General features: G+C 42.7%; 2 protein-coding genes across 4 annotated transcripts in view; one reads left to right on the top strand and one right to left on the bottom strand.

The window, feature by feature from the left end:
• Positions 1-202: 202 nt before the first annotated feature.
• MRPL40 (mitochondrial ribosomal protein L40) lies at positions 203-2874 on the bottom strand. Its single transcript, XM_054288988.1, has 4 exons — positions 2825-2874; positions 2189-2272; positions 1052-1207; positions 203-696 (listed from the first exon to the last, which is right to left on the bottom strand). The coding sequence occupies exons 1-4, from the start codon at positions 2872-2874 to the stop codon at positions 387-389; spliced, it is 600 nt and encodes a 199-aa protein (XP_054144963.1). The 3' UTR covers positions 203-386.
• Positions 2875-3333: 459 nt separating this feature from the next.
• LOC128945262 (protein HIRA) overlaps positions 3334-21287 on the top strand; it is a 32136-nt gene continuing 14182 nt past the window's right edge. The window contains exons 1-13 of one of the 3 annotated variants that reach the window (XM_054288973.1): positions 3334-3402; positions 10047-10109; positions 10930-11040; positions 11871-11961; positions 12444-12538; positions 13372-13467; positions 14277-14437; positions 15341-15508; positions 16031-16144; positions 17658-17728; positions 19649-19754; positions 20305-20523; positions 21125-21210. In XM_054288973.1, coding sequence (XP_054144948.1) covers positions 3366-3402; positions 10047-10109; positions 10930-11040; positions 11871-11961; positions 12444-12538; positions 13372-13467; positions 14277-14437; positions 15341-15508; positions 16031-16144; positions 17658-17728; positions 19649-19754; positions 20305-20523; positions 21125-21210 — 1418 coding nt within the window. In that variant the 5' untranslated portion in view covers positions 3334-3365. Of the gene's footprint in view, positions 3472-7071; positions 10110-10929; positions 11041-11870; positions 11962-12443; positions 12539-13371; positions 13468-14276; positions 14438-15340; positions 15509-16030; positions 16145-17657; positions 17729-19648; positions 19755-20304; positions 20524-21124; positions 21211-21287 lie in introns of those variants that run through there. The other 2 variants (XM_054288971.1, XM_054288972.1) reach the window with 2 other exon arrangements.

Genomic DNA, 21287 nt, shown 5'->3' with positions numbered 1-21287 from the left:
GGGTTGTGGTGGTTGAAGAGCTTCTCACCTGTGGGCTGCACACCCTGGAACTGCTCTCCAGTGGTGCTGTGTGTTGTGGGACTACTCAGAACTACTCAAAAATAAAGGTTTAAACGAACGCAGAGAGAGATCTGGTTTGTATTGGGGCAAACTCACAGAAACTTAGTTACAACAGTTACATGCAATATGAGAAAATAAATTGGTTTTATTACTATGTAAGGTCGAGTAGCTTTGCTAGGTGGATCATCATTAAAACACAGAGATACTTCATTTATTATTTTACAGTCACATCCTGCAGTGTTGTAACCTGCAGGAAAAATTGTTTATTACTCCATTCTTCCTCCAGTCACTGAGCACCTCCTGGCACTGAAGCAGGAGCTCCCCTGTCACTGTGTGTACACCTTGGTGATGTCCACGCACTTCCCCTCGGGGGGATCGTAGCCAGGAAGGGGCGGGGTGTAACTGGGTCCCTCCCTCTCGAAGGGGAAGAGCCCCTCATCCCTCAGGATCGCTGCCTGGTACAGCTCCTCGGATTCCAGCTGCAGCTCCCTCAGAGCCTCCTGCTGAGATTCTACCAGGGCTTGAATTGCTTTCTTTTCTGCCTCATCTTGTTTCTGCTTAAACAAACACCACTTCTTCAGAAGTAAAACTCTTCTTTCAGACTCTTCAGGAGACAGAGCGGGAAGACTTCGCACCCTGATGAAGAGAAGGATAACACTAATACAGAAATAGCTTGACTCCAAAGACCAGACTAAGAAAAACAAAATGCCAAAACCAAAAATCCCAAAATCCCACCACCAGGCAACAAACCCTCACCAAACCCAGAGAATACACTGAATTCACAAATAATTTAGTCAGTCTGTGAGGTCTTCCAGTCACTCTAACAGGAAATGCACTGTTTTTCATTATTCTTAGCAAGAACAAATATTTCCTTTGCACATTTTTGTCCTGATAGAGGTGGGTAAGGTTTTGTACCAAGGCTGGCACTGTGTTGCAGTTGTGCAGAAGGAGAAATTCACTGTGAGTGCAGGTGAAAGGCAGACCCACTGACCTGTTGTTCTCTGTGTACTTCAGTGGGGTTATAAAATCCTCAATTGGAATCAGTTCTGGGGCAGCTTTTTCCAACTTTTTAAGCTTTTTCTTCATACGCTCCTTCTGTGCTTGCTCTTTCTTCACATCCACTTTCTTTTTCTTCTTTGGTTGTGCTCTGCAAGGGAAACAGTAAATGAAAAGAGATTTTGTCCTTTCATTCAACACCAGCAACATTCACTTTCTTTTCCACTGTTTTGTCCCTGACACAAGTTCCAGCCATTAGCTTTATTCAAGTAATGTAATTTCCAGTGACATTTCTGCTGAGATTTTCTGCAGAGAACTGTAACTGCCTGGGGAAAGCAATTTTGTGCTGAACATCAGAATGAACTGAGGAAGTTCCACAAAAAATTGAATTAGAGTTGTTTTAACTGGCTCAGAGTGCAGCATTGCAGGTTTATCATACAAATGGCTTATGCCAGAAAGGACCTTAAACCTCATGTGGTTCTAACCCCTGCCACGGGCAGGGAAACCTTTCACTAGACCAGGTTGCTCCAAGCCCCACCTGGCCTTGAACAAATATTCCTCTTATTTCACATTAAAGAAGACTTCAAGTGGTTTTATACATGCTTCTGAAATTTCTGCATTTGGAGCCAAGTTCAGGCTGTAGATATTACATCTCCATGCAGATCCAAGACATTGCACACTCCACAAACACAAACTGACTCTCATTCCTGCTTGGCAGACTGAACAAACATTTATGGTGTGAAACAGTCCCTCTCCTAAGAGTTACCTGGGTATTTTAAATCAAGCTGCATCAAAACAAAACACAGGCACTGAAATGTGGCACAGAAAGACACATGGGCTGCCTCTGCCTTCACAGCCAAGCATTTCTGGTTCAGCCAGGCTTTCCCTGGTGTTGCCCAGCAGGGAATTCTGGAGCACTGCATAAATCCCAACATTTCCAGCTGTGGCTGTGCTACCTACAAGCACAAAGTGGTAACTGTATCACCTCTGAACTCTCCACAAGAGGCCAACAGTTCCCAACTGCTTTGGCATATAGAGACTTAAATATGTACAGTTAAAGGTTAAATGTGGACTTGGGAAAATTTGTGTTGATGAGAACACTTCTGTGTGACTCCAAGAAAGCTGCACTCACCTCACAGGGAGGGATGTCCTGAACCCCAGCAATGAGCTCTGCCAGTGACTCCCTCGGAGCGGGACGCTCTGGGGCAGCCAGGAGCTGCAGGAGGAAAAGCAACATAAGGCATGAGGAGGAACTGACTCGGGTGTCCTTGATTCTGCACAAGAGCTGCTTGTTATTCACATTTTACAGTGATAAGATTTGAACCATCTTTGGTTCAAATGGCAGGACACAGCGTTTGCCTAGAGGTGACCTCAAACTCTTGAGCTGGGTAACCGATCCCACATACGGACAGGTCGGTGTGAGCCCGCCAGGGTACCGAGGGGTGACAGAGATGCAGTTTTTGCATAGGTTAGAGCAGTTTTAAGCCCTGACAATGACCCCTCAGAGGAGCTGGTATGGGAGAGGTCAGACCATCGCCGTTCAGACCAGGAGGGCGATGCCGACTGTCGCATCTCTGCGGCTGTCACGGGAGGATGAACCGGCCCAGGCACCAAGGCACCGACTTCTCCAGGCGCGGGGGGGGGCCCAGCCCCAGGAATGGGCTGGGCAGGCCCTGCCGCTAAGGGCCGCTTCCCCGGCTCCCTCCCCGCGGTCCCGGGGCAGGGGCAGGTCCCGGAGCGCGGTCCCGGAGCGCGGTCCCAGCCCTACCTGAGCCCGGCCCCGCGGAGTCCCCGCGCCGCCGCCGCCACCGCCCACATGGCCCCGCGTGCGCCGCGCCCCCGCCGGCCGCGCTCCGAGCCCGCGTTCCCCGTTCCGGAGCACAAACGTTCCGAGGGGCGCCCTAGGCGGAGCGCCCGGCCCACCCGCCCCGCCCCGCCCCGCTCCGCCCCGCTCCGCCCGGCAGGGGGCGCCCGCGCGCGCTGCAGGGCGGGCGGCGCCTGGCGGGGGAACGGCGGGGTCGGGGGCGCTGTTTCCCGCCGGGCCGGTTAGGCGGTTGCCAGGCGCCGAGTTCCGGCGGTGCCGGATCGCCGGCGGCGCCGGGCGGGGGATGCGGCGGGGCGGCGGCGGCACCGGGACATGGAGCGGCGCTGAGGCGGCTCGGGCCGGCCGGGGGCGCGGGCACTGCGGCGCCGGGCGCGGGCCCATGGTGGCCGGCCGCCGCTGAGCGCCGCGGCCGCGGAGGCAGCCCGGGCGGAGCCGCCCTGGGGTCCCGAGGGCGGAGGCCGGCGGGGGCCCCGGGCGGGGAACAATGAAGCTGCTGAAGCCGACCTGGGTCAACCACAATGGTGAGGGCCGGCCGGGCAGCAGGTGCCGCGGGCCGGCGGGGCAGCAGGTGCCGCGGGCCGGCCGGGCAGGTGCGGCGGGGGAACGGGCGGGCGGCACACGCGGGGGGCGCGGGGCGGGCGGAGCCTCGGGCCGCTGCCGGCGCTCCCGGGGCGGCCGCGGGTGCCGGAGCTCCGCCGGCCCGGGAGCGGCCGCTGCAGGCGGGGGCAGCGGCAGCAACAAGTCCGTGCCGGCGGACGGGAGCGGGAGCGGAGCCCGGGCTCTGGAGCCGGGCAGGTTCCCGAGGGCGGCGTGGGGACAGCTCGGTCCCCGGGAGGGGGCTGGAGGGGACCCGGCCCGCCCGGCACGGCTCCCGGTGTGCGCTGGGGACAGCCCGGCACGGAGTGTGCGATGGGGACAGCCCGGCACCGCCGCTCCGGGGCTCTGAGGGAACGCTGAGCTGATTCGGGGCCGCTCCGTGTTGGTGGAAGTGCGGGGAGAGTTTGAATGGAGAACAGCCCGTGCAGTCCCCTCGGGATGAGTGTCCCGGCAGGATGAGTCGGTATCCATGCCCTGCACTGACCGCCCGGCTCTCACATTGCTGACACAAGTACAGCATTAAAAATCCTCCAATGCACTGAGCTGTGCTATCGTTCTCCATGGAGGGAAAAGTTTCTCCCAGCAGTTCTTTCAAAACAACTCCCTGAATTTATGTAGTGTCCTGTCTGCCAGTCCTCTGGTGATGTTGAAGTGATATGTGAGCTAAAACAGCTCAGAGTGAGGTGTTGATATTGACAGAAGGCTTTGTACTTTCCTTGTGTGGCTAATGCAGGACAGCACCAGAGTTTATGTCATGTTTACACTGCTTAGGATGAGCCTCCAGTGACAAGAAACCTGACACAAAGAGCTCACTTCTGTTTATGCAAGTTTTGCCCTCAGATTCATGGGTGCAACTATTATTTCAACTGCAAATTTTATACTCAGTGTATAAATGTCATTACGTGGGCTCATGTAGCTGATTGGTATCTAGAGTAAAACTAAGACCTGGTTATTTAAGCTGGAAAAGTGTGCTTTGAGTTAAAACCCCAGGTAGAACTTTACAGCTGCCTTTCTGCATGCTTTGTGTTCATGCTGCAAATGTTGATAACAGTTTAAGCCTCGAGTTGTCATTCATGTGCATCTTTACTTGGCCTGCTCTCCAGGGACTCTATAGGCAGCAGATGGACTCAACCTTGTAACCAAAGGTTGTACAGAACTGAAAAAAAATGTGGAAGTGCTTTATTTGAGATGTTTTTTACATTTCTGCTTGGTTACTCTAAACAAATGTGGCATTTACATCTTCATCTCTGTAACTTCTTTCCTTAGCTTTTTAATGGGTGCAGCTTTTGCTATGGGTATTTGAAATCTGTAGCAGTTTAGAAAACATCCAACCATTGCAGAGCACTGGCTTCAGCCAAGCAGGGCTTCATTTACAGAGCCCTGTGATGATGGATAATGCACTACACAGGGCCTTGATGGTCCTGAATTTTACTCCCATTTCTGCCACCGACCTTTTGGGATGAGTTTGGCCAAGGCACTCCATCATCATTTCACCACCTACAAAACAGACATTTGCCACCAGCTCCATTTGTGAGGTGCTCTGAGGGCTGCAGAGGTGTGCAGGGCTGTGTGACAGTCACGCATTTCTGTCCTTGGGGCAGGGAGGGCAGGATAAAAACCGGTGAGTTCAGTCAGCCTCTTGTGACGAGCCCGGGTTCCGGGTCCTGCAGGCATCACTGCCTGCCAGGAGTCTCCATCACCCCTCCTGGGCCTTCCTCTGGGCTCTGAAACCTCTCCAGAAGTCACACTCTGTGCTGGAGACTCTGTGATGATTCCTGTTCCTTTGATTTCTGCACAGACACAGGGGCTGCCTCACTGTTCTTGTTTGTGAGTCCTGACAGCAGAGCTGCCTCTTCCACACTCCAGCTCCAGCTGCTGTAGTTCAGCCTCTTCCCACTCAGTTTTGGGAGTTTTGTTTTACTGAATGGACTAGAATGATGCTTCCAGGCATACATTCTCCAGGAGATAATAGACTCTAGAAGTGAGTGTTGTAGCCAGGAAATGCAGCACACCTGGGAATTGTGTGCTGCACAGCCCAGATGCTGCATGCTTACAGTAAAAGCACTTCAGCACATTTTGGCTCTACAGGTTTTTGCCTTGGAGTTCTTCATGTCACTTTTTCTGAGTGCTTATTGGAATTATTTCTTGCTCAGATGCATTTTCCATAAGCTTTTCACGCCCTTAATGTAGATTTATTAGATTTTGTATGAAATTCTCATTATTGTTGTGTTCTTCTCTTCCATGTGTCTTTGACTTAGAGCAAGGAGGAATATTCAGAAGTGCAGTCTAATGGTGGGGGTGAGGGCAGATGACTGTAAGGTACAAGTGCTGGGATTGGCTTCTCTTTCCCAGTGTTGCATTCAGTATCTCTGTAGAGATGCATCATGCATCCAGCAGCTGCCTGAACATACTCAGCACTCAGGGTTTGAGAGCCCAGGTGCTTAAAGACAACTCAGGCACACAAACATTGATCCCTGTGGGAAAGGAAGTCCCTTGCTGTTCCAAGAAACCCTTGCAAGCCCCGAGGTGCTGCTCATGTATAACAGCTTGTGGAAACTGGAGCCTGCTGTTGTTTAAATATAGGCATGGAGTTTATCTCTCCAAGCTGTAATGGTGGAATGTAAATATTTGAATTGATTTGTGAGTCACGTTGAATGTTCTATATTACATGGGCTGGAAGCAAATTGAATAGAAATTCATTCATTTTGAGGTAGAAATTCACCTAAGACTCTTCTTATATTTAATTGATTATTGTATAAAGTTAAGCAACAAACAAAAATGATGCAATGTTTAAAATTGCTTTTATTCTTCACTGGTGTATTTTTTTTATGGGACCTGCTCCTTGGGTTTCAATTATCTTACTTAGATCTTTTTGTTCCAGGCTTGTTTCATTATCAGTATTTCTTTAAGTACATAATGCATATTTGGGTTCTTTAAACAAATAAGCCCACAGGACATCTGGTATATCATAAGGTGTTCTGTTTTTAATGAACCTGATTTGCCTCCTCCTGCAATGTGATATTGGGAGCTTCAATAATTTTAAGCTTATCTTTTTTTAGAAATTATTGCAAGAGGTCAGAATGTCTTAAAACACACTGTGTTAGATTTTAGTGTTGCTGCTTAAATATCACATTTTGTTTTGGTGCATCATTCCTGTTGGGAAACTCAGCACATCTCCAATTAGGAGCATGGGAAAGCTTCAGTCACTTTGAAGCAGGGCCCTTGTGCCTTTTGGCTTGTTTCAGCAGGAACTAACAACATAATCTGATAAAGACATGGACCCAGGGAAGAAGGTGATTGCTATCAAATAATGGCTTCTTCTGCATTATTTTGAGAAATTGAAGGAAGGGAAGAAAAACCCAGTATCTGTGCTCAATTTGTAAACCACAAGGAGTATGGAACAATTCTTACAGCTTTAACCTGTTACAGTTATCCAGCCCTGTAGATGGCATTCTCTTGGCAGTGTTACCCTGGGGAAAGGAGCACCCTGGCAATGCTCTCTGTCCTGTGACCACTTCATCTGTTCTTTACTTTTTTATTTTATTTTTTTTAAATTGGTAATTGAACTTTAGGTACTGGGCAGATCATTGTGTATCATTAGTTACCTGTGGAATAAGATCCCTTCCTGGATCACAGTTGATCTGTGTAGGAAACTTTGTTGTCCAGGGCTCCATTTATTACTGCTGCCTTTCCTGGGTGCAAAGTCCATACCCTCTTTAAACTTCATGTATAAAATAATGCCCTGTGACTGACAGCTTTCACTGAGGTCTGTATTTTTAGGATTATAACCATTTATGAAAAGCTACTTCATGTTTATTTGGTTGAACCTCAAATTTATGCTAGGAGAAACCTAAAAATGAAATGTTATCCTGCTATGTAAATACATGGATAGTTTGTGTTTGAACATGTGGTCGTCAATGTCAATTCTCATTCATGTAATAAAATAGAGGAGAGCTGAAAGTGGCTTGGAGTGACCAGAATGATCAGAAGTGTGACACCCTTTGTACAAGGAGCAGATGACTAGAGCAGGACTCTTTGGGCAAGGAGTGGGGTCATTGGGCTGGGGACTTGATGAACACAGTTGTGAGTGGCAGAAAAGGGATCAGTGTTGAGTGATTTTTGTTCACTGCCCTTCTGTACAAGAATTAATTGTGTTAAAGGAACAAATAACTGGTACAGATCCATGGAGTAGGAGGTTCCTCACAGAGTGCATGGCTGAGCAGTGGATCTCTGTGTAGGGGTTGTTGAATTATGAATTTCAGAAATGGCTCATTGGATTTATAGAAGAAAGTCTATTGAGGGCCCCTGATTCAAGAAGTCAGAACTGTAATTTCTTTGGAGTTGGAAGATTATCTTAGGAAGAAGCATTGTGTGCTCACCATTGCACAGATCCTTAGGGACTTATCCAATGCTGGCTTCTGAACACAGAGTGCTGGGCTTGGTGGACATTTTCCCTGGTGTGGCTAATTTTAAGCATTTATGGAGAATTTGTAGCTAAGTTACCTCTGGCTCTCTAAGCAAAGTAATTTGCTGGGTTTCTTCGACCCCATTTGTGGATCTGTGAAAAATCTTTGCCCAAGAGAGGGGAGAGAGCTGATGTTACTGCTCCTGTAGAGTTGAGCTCTTAAGGCAGAAGTTGGAGAGGCTGTGGTAGTTTTAGACATGTAGAAAAGGAAAGGAAAATTCTATCATGTCAGTAATTTTTGCAAAGCAATGGGTGCAATGGCAATTTTTTGGAATGTGTAGCATATCTGAATATGCCTGAACAGTAGTGGTGGAGGTGCCTAGGTTGCTGTTCTGATTTGCTGGGAAAGTTTTCTCTTGGTGCTAATGATACAGAGGCAAAATGAGCCAGGTTATTAGAATTCAAAGGTCTTTGATGGCTGGTTTCCTACTCTCCCCTATACATCTAATGGCAAATACCAGAGTAGATGAGCTCTTCTTGCCCAAGATTTGATGCAAATTGAAAATGTCACCTCTTCCCCCGCTAAGGTCTCCAGAGTGGCCTTTTCGGTGGGCTCAACTATTTCAAATGATGCACTGATTTAATAGAAAGGAAATTGCACATTTTGGAAAAGGTAAAATAAATGTTTGCTTCTAGTTTGTGCTCCTCTAAGTATTCATCTTAGCCCTGAATGCTGCATTTGAGTTAATAGAATAAAAGCAAGAATCAAGCTAAAGAAAAACCACAGCTCATGTGTGTCTCAGCTCATGTGTGCTATGTGGTCTGGAGGACTTGGAAGGAATGTAAGTTGAGTGCCATCTTTCTGTGCTTAAGGTCTTTGCTTGGCTGCCTGTGAAAATTTTAAGGGAAGTCACATGTCTGAGTTGCAATGTATCCAAATAATAAATCCAAATAAAACAAACCTTAAAACAAGTCAACATAAAGGACACAAAAGTCAAAATGAAGCCAAATAGGTATCCCCCAAAAAGTAAGAAATAGTGGGTATTTGGATTTTATTAGGAGTTTAGTGTCAAGGTTTCAGTTGCTACCGTTGCTGTTGGGTAAGATCTCCAGGTTTTATCATTTATGTCTGAACAGCTCATGAAGATACAGCACAAGATTGACACTCATGGGAAATTTATCAAGTAATCTTGGTGTGTGGGTACTGGTACTTTTGGCTGTTTGATAAATTGCCTTATTTTGCAATGGCATGTCTGTGATCTTGCTTGCAGAGGCTTTCCAGTTTGAACGGGTTGGAAGTGCTGCCAGAAATTCTTTGGACGTGGAAATTGCCTGTGTGTTCTTTCACATAACCCTTAGTGGTGGCTCTTTGAGCATCATTGGAAGGCAGGAAGCTGCTGCTCCCCTCTTCCTTTTCCTCTGCAAAGGTTGAAACAAATGTGAACATACAGAGGGTGAATATGAGCCATGGTTGGAGCAGAGCAGGTTGGAAGTGAGGCCTTTCTGGTTTCCAAAGCTGTTCCCCAGCTATGCTGTTACAGAGTTTACATTCTAGTAAAATTATTAGCTTTCTTCTGGAAGATGTAGCATTTGGAGAATTGAAGGATTTAAGAGTAATACTATTGTTGGTTAGTCCTCCTCTTTCTATATGGAAGCCATAAAATCAAAACTGGTCTTTGGGTAGAAGAGTTTCATTAAGAGAGTTGAAATTTGAGACAGGTAATTGTGTGACCAACAGATGCAGCCTGAGATTGGGAAGGATTTTTAAAAAACAGAAACCAAAAGAAGACTTGCTTCAGGTCATCAGCTAATGAACTGTAGAAACCTGGAAGAAATTCCATTCTCAAATACAGTTTTGCTTTGTTGGCGCTTGCTTTGTGGTATTACTTTGCTTTGAGGTATTTGGCATATCCTGCTGGATTAAGTGTCCCTGGTTTTCTCTGGTTTTTGTGGCATGATAACTTCCAAACAGGCTTTTAATAGGCTGCCATTTCTGTCAGCAAGCTGCTCTCAGCTCCTGTGGTCAGCTGGAATTCTTACAACTCAAGCCTTTAGAAGAAGAAAGTCACTTGCCAACCAGAAGAGTTATGGTGGTTCTGGTGTTACTGCATTCCCTTAAGTGTAAAACAATTCACTATGTTGCTGTCTGTTCTCTAATTCCAGGAAAGCCAATATTTTCAGTGGACATTCACCCAGATGGGACCAAGTTTGCAACAGGAGGACAAGGTAAGTCTGTGTACTGGTAGAAGGCAGAATTTTGGGTAGTTGTAGTAGTAGTAGTCATAGTAGTAGTAGTCGTAGTAATAATAATAATAATAATAATAATAATAATAGTAATCTTGTGCCTTCACAGCATTTGAATTGGTTTCACTCTTTTAAAAAGGCATCACTTTTATCTCTAAGAAACAGATAATTATGTAAGCTATGAAAATGTATTGGGAAGGACTGCTGCTCCTGCAGAAGGCTGGGTTGCATGTTCTGATGTCCTCATCCCCTTGGATGTCATTGAGATAGTGGCTGCTATCAGTGATTGAGTCGTGGCCATATGGGCCAAATTTCCTTTTAATTTGGAGAGGAACTGGATGTGCTGTTGAGCTTTTTCAGTTGCTGAATAGTAGAGCTATTGGAACAGAAAAATCCAATTATATAAATAGAATAGCTTAAGAAATATATGCAAAAATATTATTTGGTTCACAATAGTGAGTAATTTTATGTTGGCTACAATAATTGCAATTTAGTATTTGAATATGTATATTTTCTCTTTTAAAATACAATTTTTTTACAAGTAGTTGTCCTTACAGTTGGTACCAGTTATGTACAGTATGACTTTTGTATGAGGCTGTATAAATTTATTTTAAATAGCTCCAAGAAAAATAAAGCACTTCTGATTTGGTCTAATTATATCAAAGTGACATCTGTATTCAGATGTTTCCAAAGTCCCCACTGCAGCAATGCCTACATTTTCACATCTGTTCTGGAACTGAGATTGATTTTGAAAAGCTTTTTTGGGTGTATTTAGAAGGGGGAGCTTTTTGGTCTCTTACAGGTCAGGATTCTGGCAAAGTTGTGATCTGGAATATGGCTCCTGTCCTGAAAGAGGAAGATGAAAAGAATGAAAATATCCCCAAGATGCTTTGTCAGATGGACAATCACTTAGGTAACAAAGTTGGTTGGTTGGGTTTTTTCATTGCTGACTATTGATAATTTGCCAAAGCTTAAGACTTACATGTCCGCAATTGCAAAAATAGTGTAAAAATAAAAATCTTTGCAAAAATAGTGCCTGTCCAGTGGTGAAGAGTCAATAAAACACAGCACAGTGGTCTCATACTTTGGCTGTATACTTTTCAAGATATTCAGCAGAAAATGCTGTTAAAATGTGAGGGAATGTGCAGGACACTATAGATACCTTTGGAAATCTCCTCCCTATAAGGTTTTATCAGCTGTGGCCATAAAGTATTTGGTTATGCACATTCTGGGAAACTGTAGAGCTCTGAAGGAAAGGACAGGAGAAGAAGTAAGTGTAAAAGATACATCATATGAAATATTTTGGTTGTAGTTATAAATTATAACATTTATTACATTATATATCATTGCATTTGGAATTAGTAGGGTCACTTGACAAGTTGTCCTTTCTTTTCTTCAAAATATACCTCTCCTTCTTTGCCCTCTTAATCCCACTGTATTTACTAGAATAAGTTTCCTTCATTAGAGGAATATTAATCTTCCTTCCTTCAAGCCTCTTTTGGTGAAGCTTTTTTAGATAAGGAGTAGAGTTTTCTAAGTAAGAAATTCCTCACTGCTACTGAAAGATAAGTACCAATTCATTTATCTAAAGCAGACAGAGTAGCTGCTTTGAGTGGGGAAAACCCACTTAAATCCTAAATGTCTCCTGACAACTTTTGCTTATTTGTAATATAAACCCTGTCTGCAGTCCAGAACCACTTATTCTCATATTTCATCTTGCAAACTTTCTTTTGTGCCTTCCAGCTTGTGTGAACTGTGTGCGATGGTCAAACAATGGCGTTTACTTGGCCTCGGGGGGAGATGACAAGCTGATTATGGTGTGGAAACGAGCAGCGTAAGCATCCTTCTTCCTGCAGCTCTATTTCATTTCAAGGAGGTTTCTCTGTGACACCTCGGTGCTCCCTTCCTGTCCTGCCCTTTGCTAAGCTCGGTGCTCCACCTGGTGTGGAAGGAGCTGAAAGCTGGGGCACCACAGTGGTGTTGGGATGTGACCTGATTTCCTTTGGGCTGGAGGGTGTCTGCCTGGGCAGTCTCTCTCCTCTGGAGGAGCTGAGACATTTTCTTCTCTCCTTGAAGACAACTTCCTGGTGAGATTTGAAGAGTCACCTTAAATGTTACCATTTTATGCTATCCATAGAAATTCTACATTTTATTGAAGCTAATTTTTTAATAACTGGAATTACTCTCTCTAAAAAAATGTGGTTTTTTCCCCTTCTGTATTGTAGGAATAACTGACTCTAAAATACAAGTGTACTGTGCAGCTGATTTTCTTTTTAAAAAGTGTTTTTTTCTTATAACTGTTTCTATTTTATTTAGGTACATTGGACCTAGCACTGTGTTTGGTTCTAGTAGCAAACTTACTAATGTTGAGCAATGGAGGTGTGTGTCAATTCTCAGAAGCCATTCAGGGGGTAAGTTTCAAGGTGTTGCATGAACATAATTTGCATGTATTTGGAAAAAAATTGCTTTTCAGCATCACATTTCCTTGTTTGAAATATATATATTTGGTGGCAAGTCAGTAATTAATTTCAAGAGCAACAATGAAAATTTAAAATATAAAAATTTTAATGAAATGCAATTTTCATACAAGTAGCTTCTGGCAAGTATGGTATGCAGGAGAAAAATTAACAACTAAGAAACTTACATTTTGCTATTTTCTAACTTAAAAGGGAATCTGAATAAAGGAAGCTAAATTGTGTCTTTAATTAAATGTTCACACTAGCAGTGAATAATCTGATTGGCAAAAGACCATGTTTTTGTAAACCAAAGAATAACAGTGTTTATTTAGAAGAAAAATCTCTAAAAAGCAATGCAAAATTTGAATAAATAAATAATTTCAAATGCATTTTGCATCTGCTGACATGAGCTGTGATTAAAATCAAGATGGCAATCACTTTGATCACTCCACATGGAGCAAAGTGAGTGCATTGTAATAGTTTCTGTTACTTCTTCATTCAAAACAAGACTAAGTTCTTTATGCAGGCATTAATACTTCCTACAATCACTAAACATTGCATTCTTTCCCTTTTGCTTTTTTTTTTCTTGACCCCTACTGAACATTGGAAGTTGGGGAGATTCACTCCCAGTGAGTTTTGCTTTCTTACCTTCCATTTTAGTGAGGTCATAATCTTTTCTCAGTGATAGCAAAATATTGCTACAGACAACACAAGTTCTTTGTACAGAGACTTTTTGATTTTCTGATTACCATCAATCTCTTAAATGGAAACTTCCTTTTCCCAAACAGATGTGATGGATGTAGCATGGTCTCCACACGATGCCTGGCTGGCATCCTGTAGTGTTGATAACACTGTTGTCATCTGGAACGCTGTCAAATTCCCAGGTGAGAGCTCTAAAGAGGTGCCAGCATGTAAAGCTTTGTGACTAAATCTTCCCTCCTCGGTGTATTTCTCTGACTCTTCAGATCTCTAGGAGGGATTGGTTGTCTGTCTTTTGGGGTGACACACCTGCAGTCTGGCAGGTCAGTCCTTCCAGGTTTGGATGGCAGTGAGCAGGGGATTCCACCCTGCTGCAGGCAACAGCTGCATTCAGGTGTGCTGCTGATTTTACATGAAAGTCATGATTGCCTGTGTTTATTTACATGCCATTTATTTCAAGCTGGCTTCTAATACTGATACCAGAGTTTTTAGACTTTGAAGCTAGTTGTGCACCCTCTCAGCCTCTCCTCCCAATAGGCTGATAAGCAAGAGTGTGACTGAAAGTAGGTTACCAGGTCTGCCAGCCTTGGGTGTCTGTTGAGTCACAACTTTGACTTGGTTCACACTTGCTGCACAAAGCTGGATTAGTTGTGATAATCTTTGGGTGTGGAGGAAAGGGTGAATGTTTAACTGAAATTCCAGTTCAAGTGCTGCTTTCCACAGCTTCAAAGTGCTACTCTGAAGCACGGGGACTCTGCTCTCTGACCTGTCTTCTAAAGAGTTTTGCACCACTTACTCTGGCCAGAACTCTTCTTACCACTTCTTTTATATCATTTTTTTAATAAGTACAGGCTCCAATTTGGTTGATATGTTGTTTCTACACTAAAGGAGGTTATACTTAATACGCTGTTCAAAAATATGTAAATTTTCTCAACACTCTGCCTGGAAGGAGTTAGCAGTAACTACTCTCTATTCTCAATTTTTGTGTGCACAGAAATTCTTGCCACTTTGAAGGGACATTCTGGCTTGGTGAAAGGGCTGACCTGGGATCCTGTTGGAAAATACATTGCCTCTCAGGCTGATGATCGAAGTTTGAAGGTGTGGCGGACCCTGGACTGGCAGCTGGAAACCAGCATCACAAAACCCTTTGATGAGGTACTTCACAATGTGTGATTGTTCCAAGTGAATTCCCAGTATCCAAAAAGAATGAATCAAAATAAAAATAACTCGGATTTTGCACAAACATGAATTAATTGAACAGTGCTGAATCAAATAAAACTCTCAGATAACAGCTACAGAGGGCAAAAAAAGAATTACTTTCTCATAAAAATAGGATTGACTAGAGACTGTCATTGTCATTTGTTATTGTGGATATCAAAAGTTTACATGGGTTATGTAAACAATTAAGTAAACTTCTGAAAATACAGTGGTTATTCTGGGGAAGTGTTTGCCCACTGATCACAATTGTCTGACATTCTTCCCTGTGCATCTTCTGTTGGCCACTATCAGAAATGAGGTAGGTACTTGGAGGGATCTTTGACCTGGCATCATAGAGCTCTTACATGGTGACTTTTACGAAGAGATCAAGTTCCTGGGGACAGAAGCTGCTGCTTGGTGTTCTGCAGTGATCTGAGGGTATTGTGATTAGTGCAGTTGCTCTTTGTAGTAGACCTTGTCTGCTTCCACTCGCATGGGAGCTGCTGTGGCAACCTGAAGTCTCATCATTAGTGGTTGCTGTGTTGCAGCCCTGTTACTAACCAAGACTGCGATAAATACTGAGGAAACAGTATCCAAAAAGATGTAACATTTGTCTTTCCTTTAGAAAAGTTCTCCGAGTTCCTTTCCCCCTCTTTTGATAGGGTTTCTTAAGTTATACCACATCACCTGTGTAAACATGGCCAAATGCTGAGAATTATATGTGAGGTCACTCTTTTATACTCTCAGGATACTTACTTTGTAATTGTATTCCCTAAATCTGAAATTTAAATAGTTTATATTACAACCCCTTTGTTTGCCAAACACTTTTAAAGCTCTGGTATGTTGGTTTTTTTTTGTCAGTGTGGAGGGACAACTCATGTGCTGCGCCTTAGCTGGTCACCTGATGGTCACTATCTTGTTTCTGCTCATGCCATGAATAATTCTGGACCCACTGCTCAGATCATTGAGAGGGATGGATGGAAAACCAACATGGATTTTGTAGGGCACCGGAAGGCAGTTACAGTAGTGGTGAGTGAGTGGTAGAAGTTTATCCCTGAAGTTAAAACTCGTTGCTTTTTGATAATTTTAGGTATAAATGGGACAAGAAGTGAAGATGGGTGTCAAGATTAGTAAAGCAAATGCATGGTAGTGATTAAAAAATGTCAGCTTTACATGTTGGAAGCAATCAGGTGGCTGTTGTGATAGGACAACTGGATGTAGATGAACGAGACAAAGGGGAATACAGGAGCATGTTAGGAATGTCAAACTTCAGCTTTGTTGGCTGTTCAGTGACTTGATTAAAATGATTTAGGTTTCCAGTGGGTTTCTGATCCCTAGTAAAATTAATATTGTTTGCCTTTTCTGTGAAGGCATTCAGAAAACCCCTTAAGAAAGCCTCTGCAGCTTTTGTCAGTGCTCTTACAGAGTCTGGTTCAGGACTTTATTTCTATGAAATGTTTTTTCACTCTTAAGTGGAAAATTTGCTTAGAAAGCAGATCTTCTGTTGAAATGTAATTACTGTGATAAAATTTGGGCATCTCATTTGTTCAGAAATTCAATCCAAAAATCTTCAAAAAGAAACAAAAGAATGGGAGCTCCACCAAGTCAAGTTGTCCCTACTGCTGTTGTGCTGTTGGTAGCAAAGATCGATCTCTGTCTGTCTGGGTAAGTGATTTCTTTGCTGCCTTTGAACTAACGTGGTCATTGGATAACTTGGGGGTTTAGCACAAAGGTCACATGTACAGCATTAGGTCTTATATTTAGTGTCATGTTTAGGGTTTTTTTGTCTCTGTTGTTGCAGGTTTAGCTGGGTGGTAAGGAGGTGGATTTGTGTTAGTTCATTTCTGTAAAGGCAAGAGCAGTTAGAAGCCAGTGGCAGAGTGTGCCCTGGTCAGGGGAAGAAGCTGTTAATGGATAAAACATTGTACTGCAGTTAATAAATGCAACCTTATTTTCATCCTTTTACTTATCTTCTGTTCTTGTAAAGGAAAGGGATGTGAAAGTGAATGAGCTTTTTAAGTATTCTTTCAAGTTTTTGATATCTAGTTTGGGTTTTGCTTTAAAATCTACACTAAAATTTTTATTCTGGCTGGGAGAAGAGTAGCTATTTTCACATTTTTAAATGCAACTGGAAAATGCAGGGAATCAATTTAACTGATTTGTAAAGCTTTCTGATGAGAACTTGTGCCAGAACCCACCAATTGCTAACTGCAATCTACTATTTTTAGCTTCCAGTGTGATATTTATCCATCAATCTCTAGATGCATAACTAAATCTGTTTCTGGTAATGCTACCAGTGCGTACCCATATCAAAGTATCACTTGGTATATTTTACTTTCTATTTATATTATGAAGATTTCATTTGGAGTGGCTGTTGAAATTACAGAAGGTAGCACAGAGATGCAGTTATAGGTTGTCTTTGCCCTGAGGAGCTTAATAAACATATATAGAGTGCAGACCTATGGAAGCATAAATAACTACTGAAGATGACAGTGACACTGCATCTGTGAACCTGTGAGCATAAAACTTCCTTGACCTTATCAACCTCTACTTCATTTCAGTTGTACTATACACTTAGAGATAATAAGTCCATTGATTTGACATTAAAGAGCTTAGAATGTCTAATTTAGAGCAGGTTATTGGAGTTTTCATATTCAGTCCTTTATTACTAAGCTGATTCTTAAGTGCATAGGAATCCTCTTTAAGAGTTATTGTGAGTCAAATTCCCTTTGCTCTTGATAGGTTTCACTTTCTCAGACAAGTAGTCTGAGTGAGGACATGGAAACCTAATCTGTTTTCTGTCTTCTTGTGCTGGCAGTTTGCAGCATCCTTATCTCAGTACAGCTTAGAATAGAAGCTGTCTTTTGCATCTGTGGAATTGCTTTTGGGGTGGCAGAGAGTCTTTTAAGACTGTGGTGTGAAGGTAAAGTTGATTAAGAAATTCAGTCTGTGTTTCAGAAAGGAGAATTGAATGTCAACTGTTCTTCTGCAGGGATTTTCTGCCCCAGCAGTGGAACAGGTGACTTGGTGCTTCAGATGCAGCACCGGGCATGCAGCTGTTTTCTGGGCAGACCTTGTTTGGTGCATATTGTGAGGCTCTGGGAGAATGTGAATGTGGTACTATCTGTGGTTGTGTGGAACTTCTACATTTCTGAGTGTTGTTTCTCGTTTTCTTAAGCTCACGTGTCTGAAGCGACCTTTAGTTGTCATCCATGAGCTGTTTGACAAGTCAATCATGGACATCTCATGGTAAGTTGATTTCTCCTGTTCATTATGGAAGCCAAACAATTGTTATCAATTTTAGGTGTACTTATTAGGTGGAAATGCCTTAGAACAGTACAGATTGTGGTTGTTGGGACACAAGTAATTGGTTCCTGTAGGTTTTGTTTCTGCTGCAGCATCTTGGTAGTAATATGAGCAAATAGCACATGGTCACTTGAGATTATTAACTGAACAAACAGTAATGTATTTAGAGCAAGACACAGTAAAATATCTGTGTAAAGAGTTTCTACTTGTTACAATTCTCTGACATAGGTTGTCTTAATTCTATCACTTCCTCACTTCTGAAATTCTCCCTTAATAGTTACTACAATCTCTTGGTGAGTTTATACTGGGAATTTTAAAGCTTCCTCGTTTCTATATGCCATGTGGATTTTGCCTTGAAGTTCAATGAACCACAAAAAACAAGCTTTAAAACCAAAACATTTTTCTTTCCTTAGGAGATTAAGGCTAGAAAGCCAGAAAGTGGAATATTTCATGAGAAGTGCTGCTATTGTTATAGTACAATAGCTTTGAATAGTTTGGTTTTCCTGTAGTGTTTTTTATTTCTCCATCTGCAATTTGCACATTTTTCATGGCATGAAGTCGTTGGGAGTAATAACTGGTTAACATTTTGTAGTTTTGTGAGGAAATGGTTTTGTGGGGTATTTGAGAGACAAAGGATCATCAGGCAGCTTGGTATTTTATATCCTGTTTACAAATTGAAACAGATGGATAAAATGTCAATAATATGGAGTGTTCCCAGAAATGTGCTCCATTCTGAAAACAGACATAGTAAATTCTGAGAAAGCTGGTACTATTATATTGTTATAGCTATATAATTTGTGGTTTAGAATTTTAGACTTGGATCCATCAATATAATATCTGTGAGGGATTATGTTTTCACAGAACAATTGCTTGGATCCAGAGGTCAATAGGAGCTCAGCAATTTTCTTTGCAAAGCAAACAGAAAACTTTCAACATGAGTTTACTGTTTTCTAATTTGGAGTACTGGTGGTGTACCTTGTTTCATGGTGCTGAGGCTGATTTCTCTGACTGTGATGCTATCAGGGCACCCATGCCACAAAAACAGGGGTTTCCAAATGCCTGTAGCTGTGGTACTTGTAATGGATTTTTAGTAACTTGGTTAGGACTTTGGAGTTGGTCCAGCTTTCCTTTCCTCTTCCCTTCTGTGTAACAATTCATCTGTAAGCCACTGTGTCACTGTCTCTGTGAGCCCTGTACTTGAAAGTGTCTGAGGGAGAAGTCAAAATCCAAGTATTTTTTCAAATGTGCAATAATAGGTTACACATGCAAGGTTATCATTCTGTCATGATAGATAGTTTCTCCTCTCTCTTTTTGCTAAGAAAACCTGACCTCCAGAAAAGAGTTACTATGTGTCCCCACAAATAAACACATGTGCAGTTTGCTTAAAAATCCAAATAACTGAACAGTAGCAAAATCAAACCTGTGTTCTTGCCTAGTACCAAGATTTTTTGGCCTGCCTGTCAGCTGAGGGCCCATTTCTTCACCCACTTCCATTAGCACAAAAATGTTGCTAATCTATTGAAGGACATGCATTTATAATTTTCTCTCCCTGTTCATTGTGAACACTCTTCAGGTTTACCCCTTCAGGAAAGTTTCCATGGTGCTGCTTCTGCCATGAGCAGGTTATTGTCCCAGTGCCACCATCCTTGTGCAGTCTGCAAGGGAGCATTGGCACAGGGACTCTTCTGCCTGTCATCCTGTGTCCTCACTGTCCCACTTCTCTGGTTCCATGAGTTATTGCTGTGATAATAAATCTTAAGCTGAGATTTTTATTGAACAGTCCATCTGATTTTATTGAGCAGTCCATCATCTTTGCTTGAATGAAACAGATTAAAAACAAAGTTGGACCTTTATTTCCCTTAGGACCCTTAATGGACTTGGTATCCTGGTGTGTTCCATGGATGGATCAGTGGCATTTTTGGACTTTTCCCAGGATGAACTTGGGGATCCACTCAGCGAGGAGGAAAAGGTACAGCAAGCACTCAGAGAACCTTTGATCATATTTCAGGGATGTATTGATTCAATTAAAATACTGGCCTGTTTATAGAAGTATGTAGTAACTGATTCCCATATTATAGAAAATATGTTGCTCTTGTCTACTTTACAAATCATTAAAAAAGAGTAGTCGAGAATGTGTGGTATTAGTTTCTCTTCTGGAAAAAAGAATTTGGAAAGCATCCACTTGCTTACACATCATTATACATCTGAAGTAATTATTTGGCCAAGAAAGCAAGAAGTGAGTGCTTCAAAGCACTATAAAATTACTCTTTCACTTGCATATATGCAAGTCTTTTTAAACTGATTGCTCTTGGCTGTTTTTCCTCTCATTGCTATTAGCAACTAGAGCTTTGAATTTCATTTATTTTACATATTGATTTAGTGTTAGTTGAAAACACAAAGAAAAAAAATCTGGTGTATAAATGCTACAGGGGACATTTTATAGATTCTATTAGATTTGTGTGATTCCCTTGTGTTACAAACAGTGATGTCATGGTCACTCACATCTTTAATGCCCCCAGAGCAACATTCACCAGTCCACCTATGGCAAAAGCCTGGCTATCATGACTGAAGCTCAGTTGTCCACCACCATTATTGAGAATCCAGAGATGCTCAAGTACCAGCAGAGGCAGCAGCAGGGGGATCAGAAGAATTCCTCAATTCGGGAAGGCTCTGGGAATTCCACAGCTCCCAAAGTGGCAAGCATGGTTAATGGGGAGAGTCTGGAGGACATCAGAAAGGTAGGTGCTCTTGGGCACTGGCAAATACTGAGTCACTAATTACCAAACTGTTAGGAGAGAACCAGTTTCTGTGCCCTTATTTGTGTTAATGGCACCTTTCAGCCTGGGTATGGCCCAGCTGATCAACTTAGTGGGTTGTTTACTGGGACTTGTTGAAAAGTTAAATGCTTTTAAGCAGAAGGCAGGCAATGTAGATATTTCTGTGATGGGTGCAAAATTCTTAGTGTACAGAAAGGAAACCAGGAGTAAGTAATGACAGAGAAGCTGTTGAACTGTGTTTCAGTTTCTTAATTACAGAGGTTGAAAACATTATTTAGTTCTGTCCTAAACACAGAACACAACTTTTAATTAAAGATTTGATATGCATAATGTTTTAGACTTGATTCTAAAGTGGAGAGCAGATTGCATTCTCCACAAATGCCCTTTCTACAGATGGATAGCTTGAAAATTGGAAAATTGTTTGTGTTTATGGGAAAGTGTTTGCTAACAGATTTTTAAATGAGGCACCTCTTCTAATATATCTATTTTTGTCAGTTTGAAAAAAAATTAAAATAGCATTTCCCGTTTATCAGAAATTATGATAAAATGTATTTCCCAACAGAATCTCTTAAAAAAACAAGTGGAAACACGAACGGCAGATGGCCGGAGAAGGATCACACCTCTCTGCATAGCTCAACTGGACACTGGGTATGTTTGGAAGTAATCCATAAAATCCTTCTTTGCCTTCTTTTTGTTTGTTTTTCTCCCTGTTCCAGGCTTGGCAT

This window comes from Melozone crissalis, unplaced genomic scaffold (assembly GCF_028551555.1).
Source record: "Melozone crissalis strain CALT ecotype California unplaced genomic scaffold, PUWL_Pcris_2 ptg000063l_1, whole genome shotgun sequence".
Taxonomy (NCBI): Eukaryota; Metazoa; Chordata; class Aves; order Passeriformes; family Passerellidae; genus Melozone; species Melozone crissalis.
This window is presented reverse-complemented; position numbering and strand designations above follow the sequence as displayed.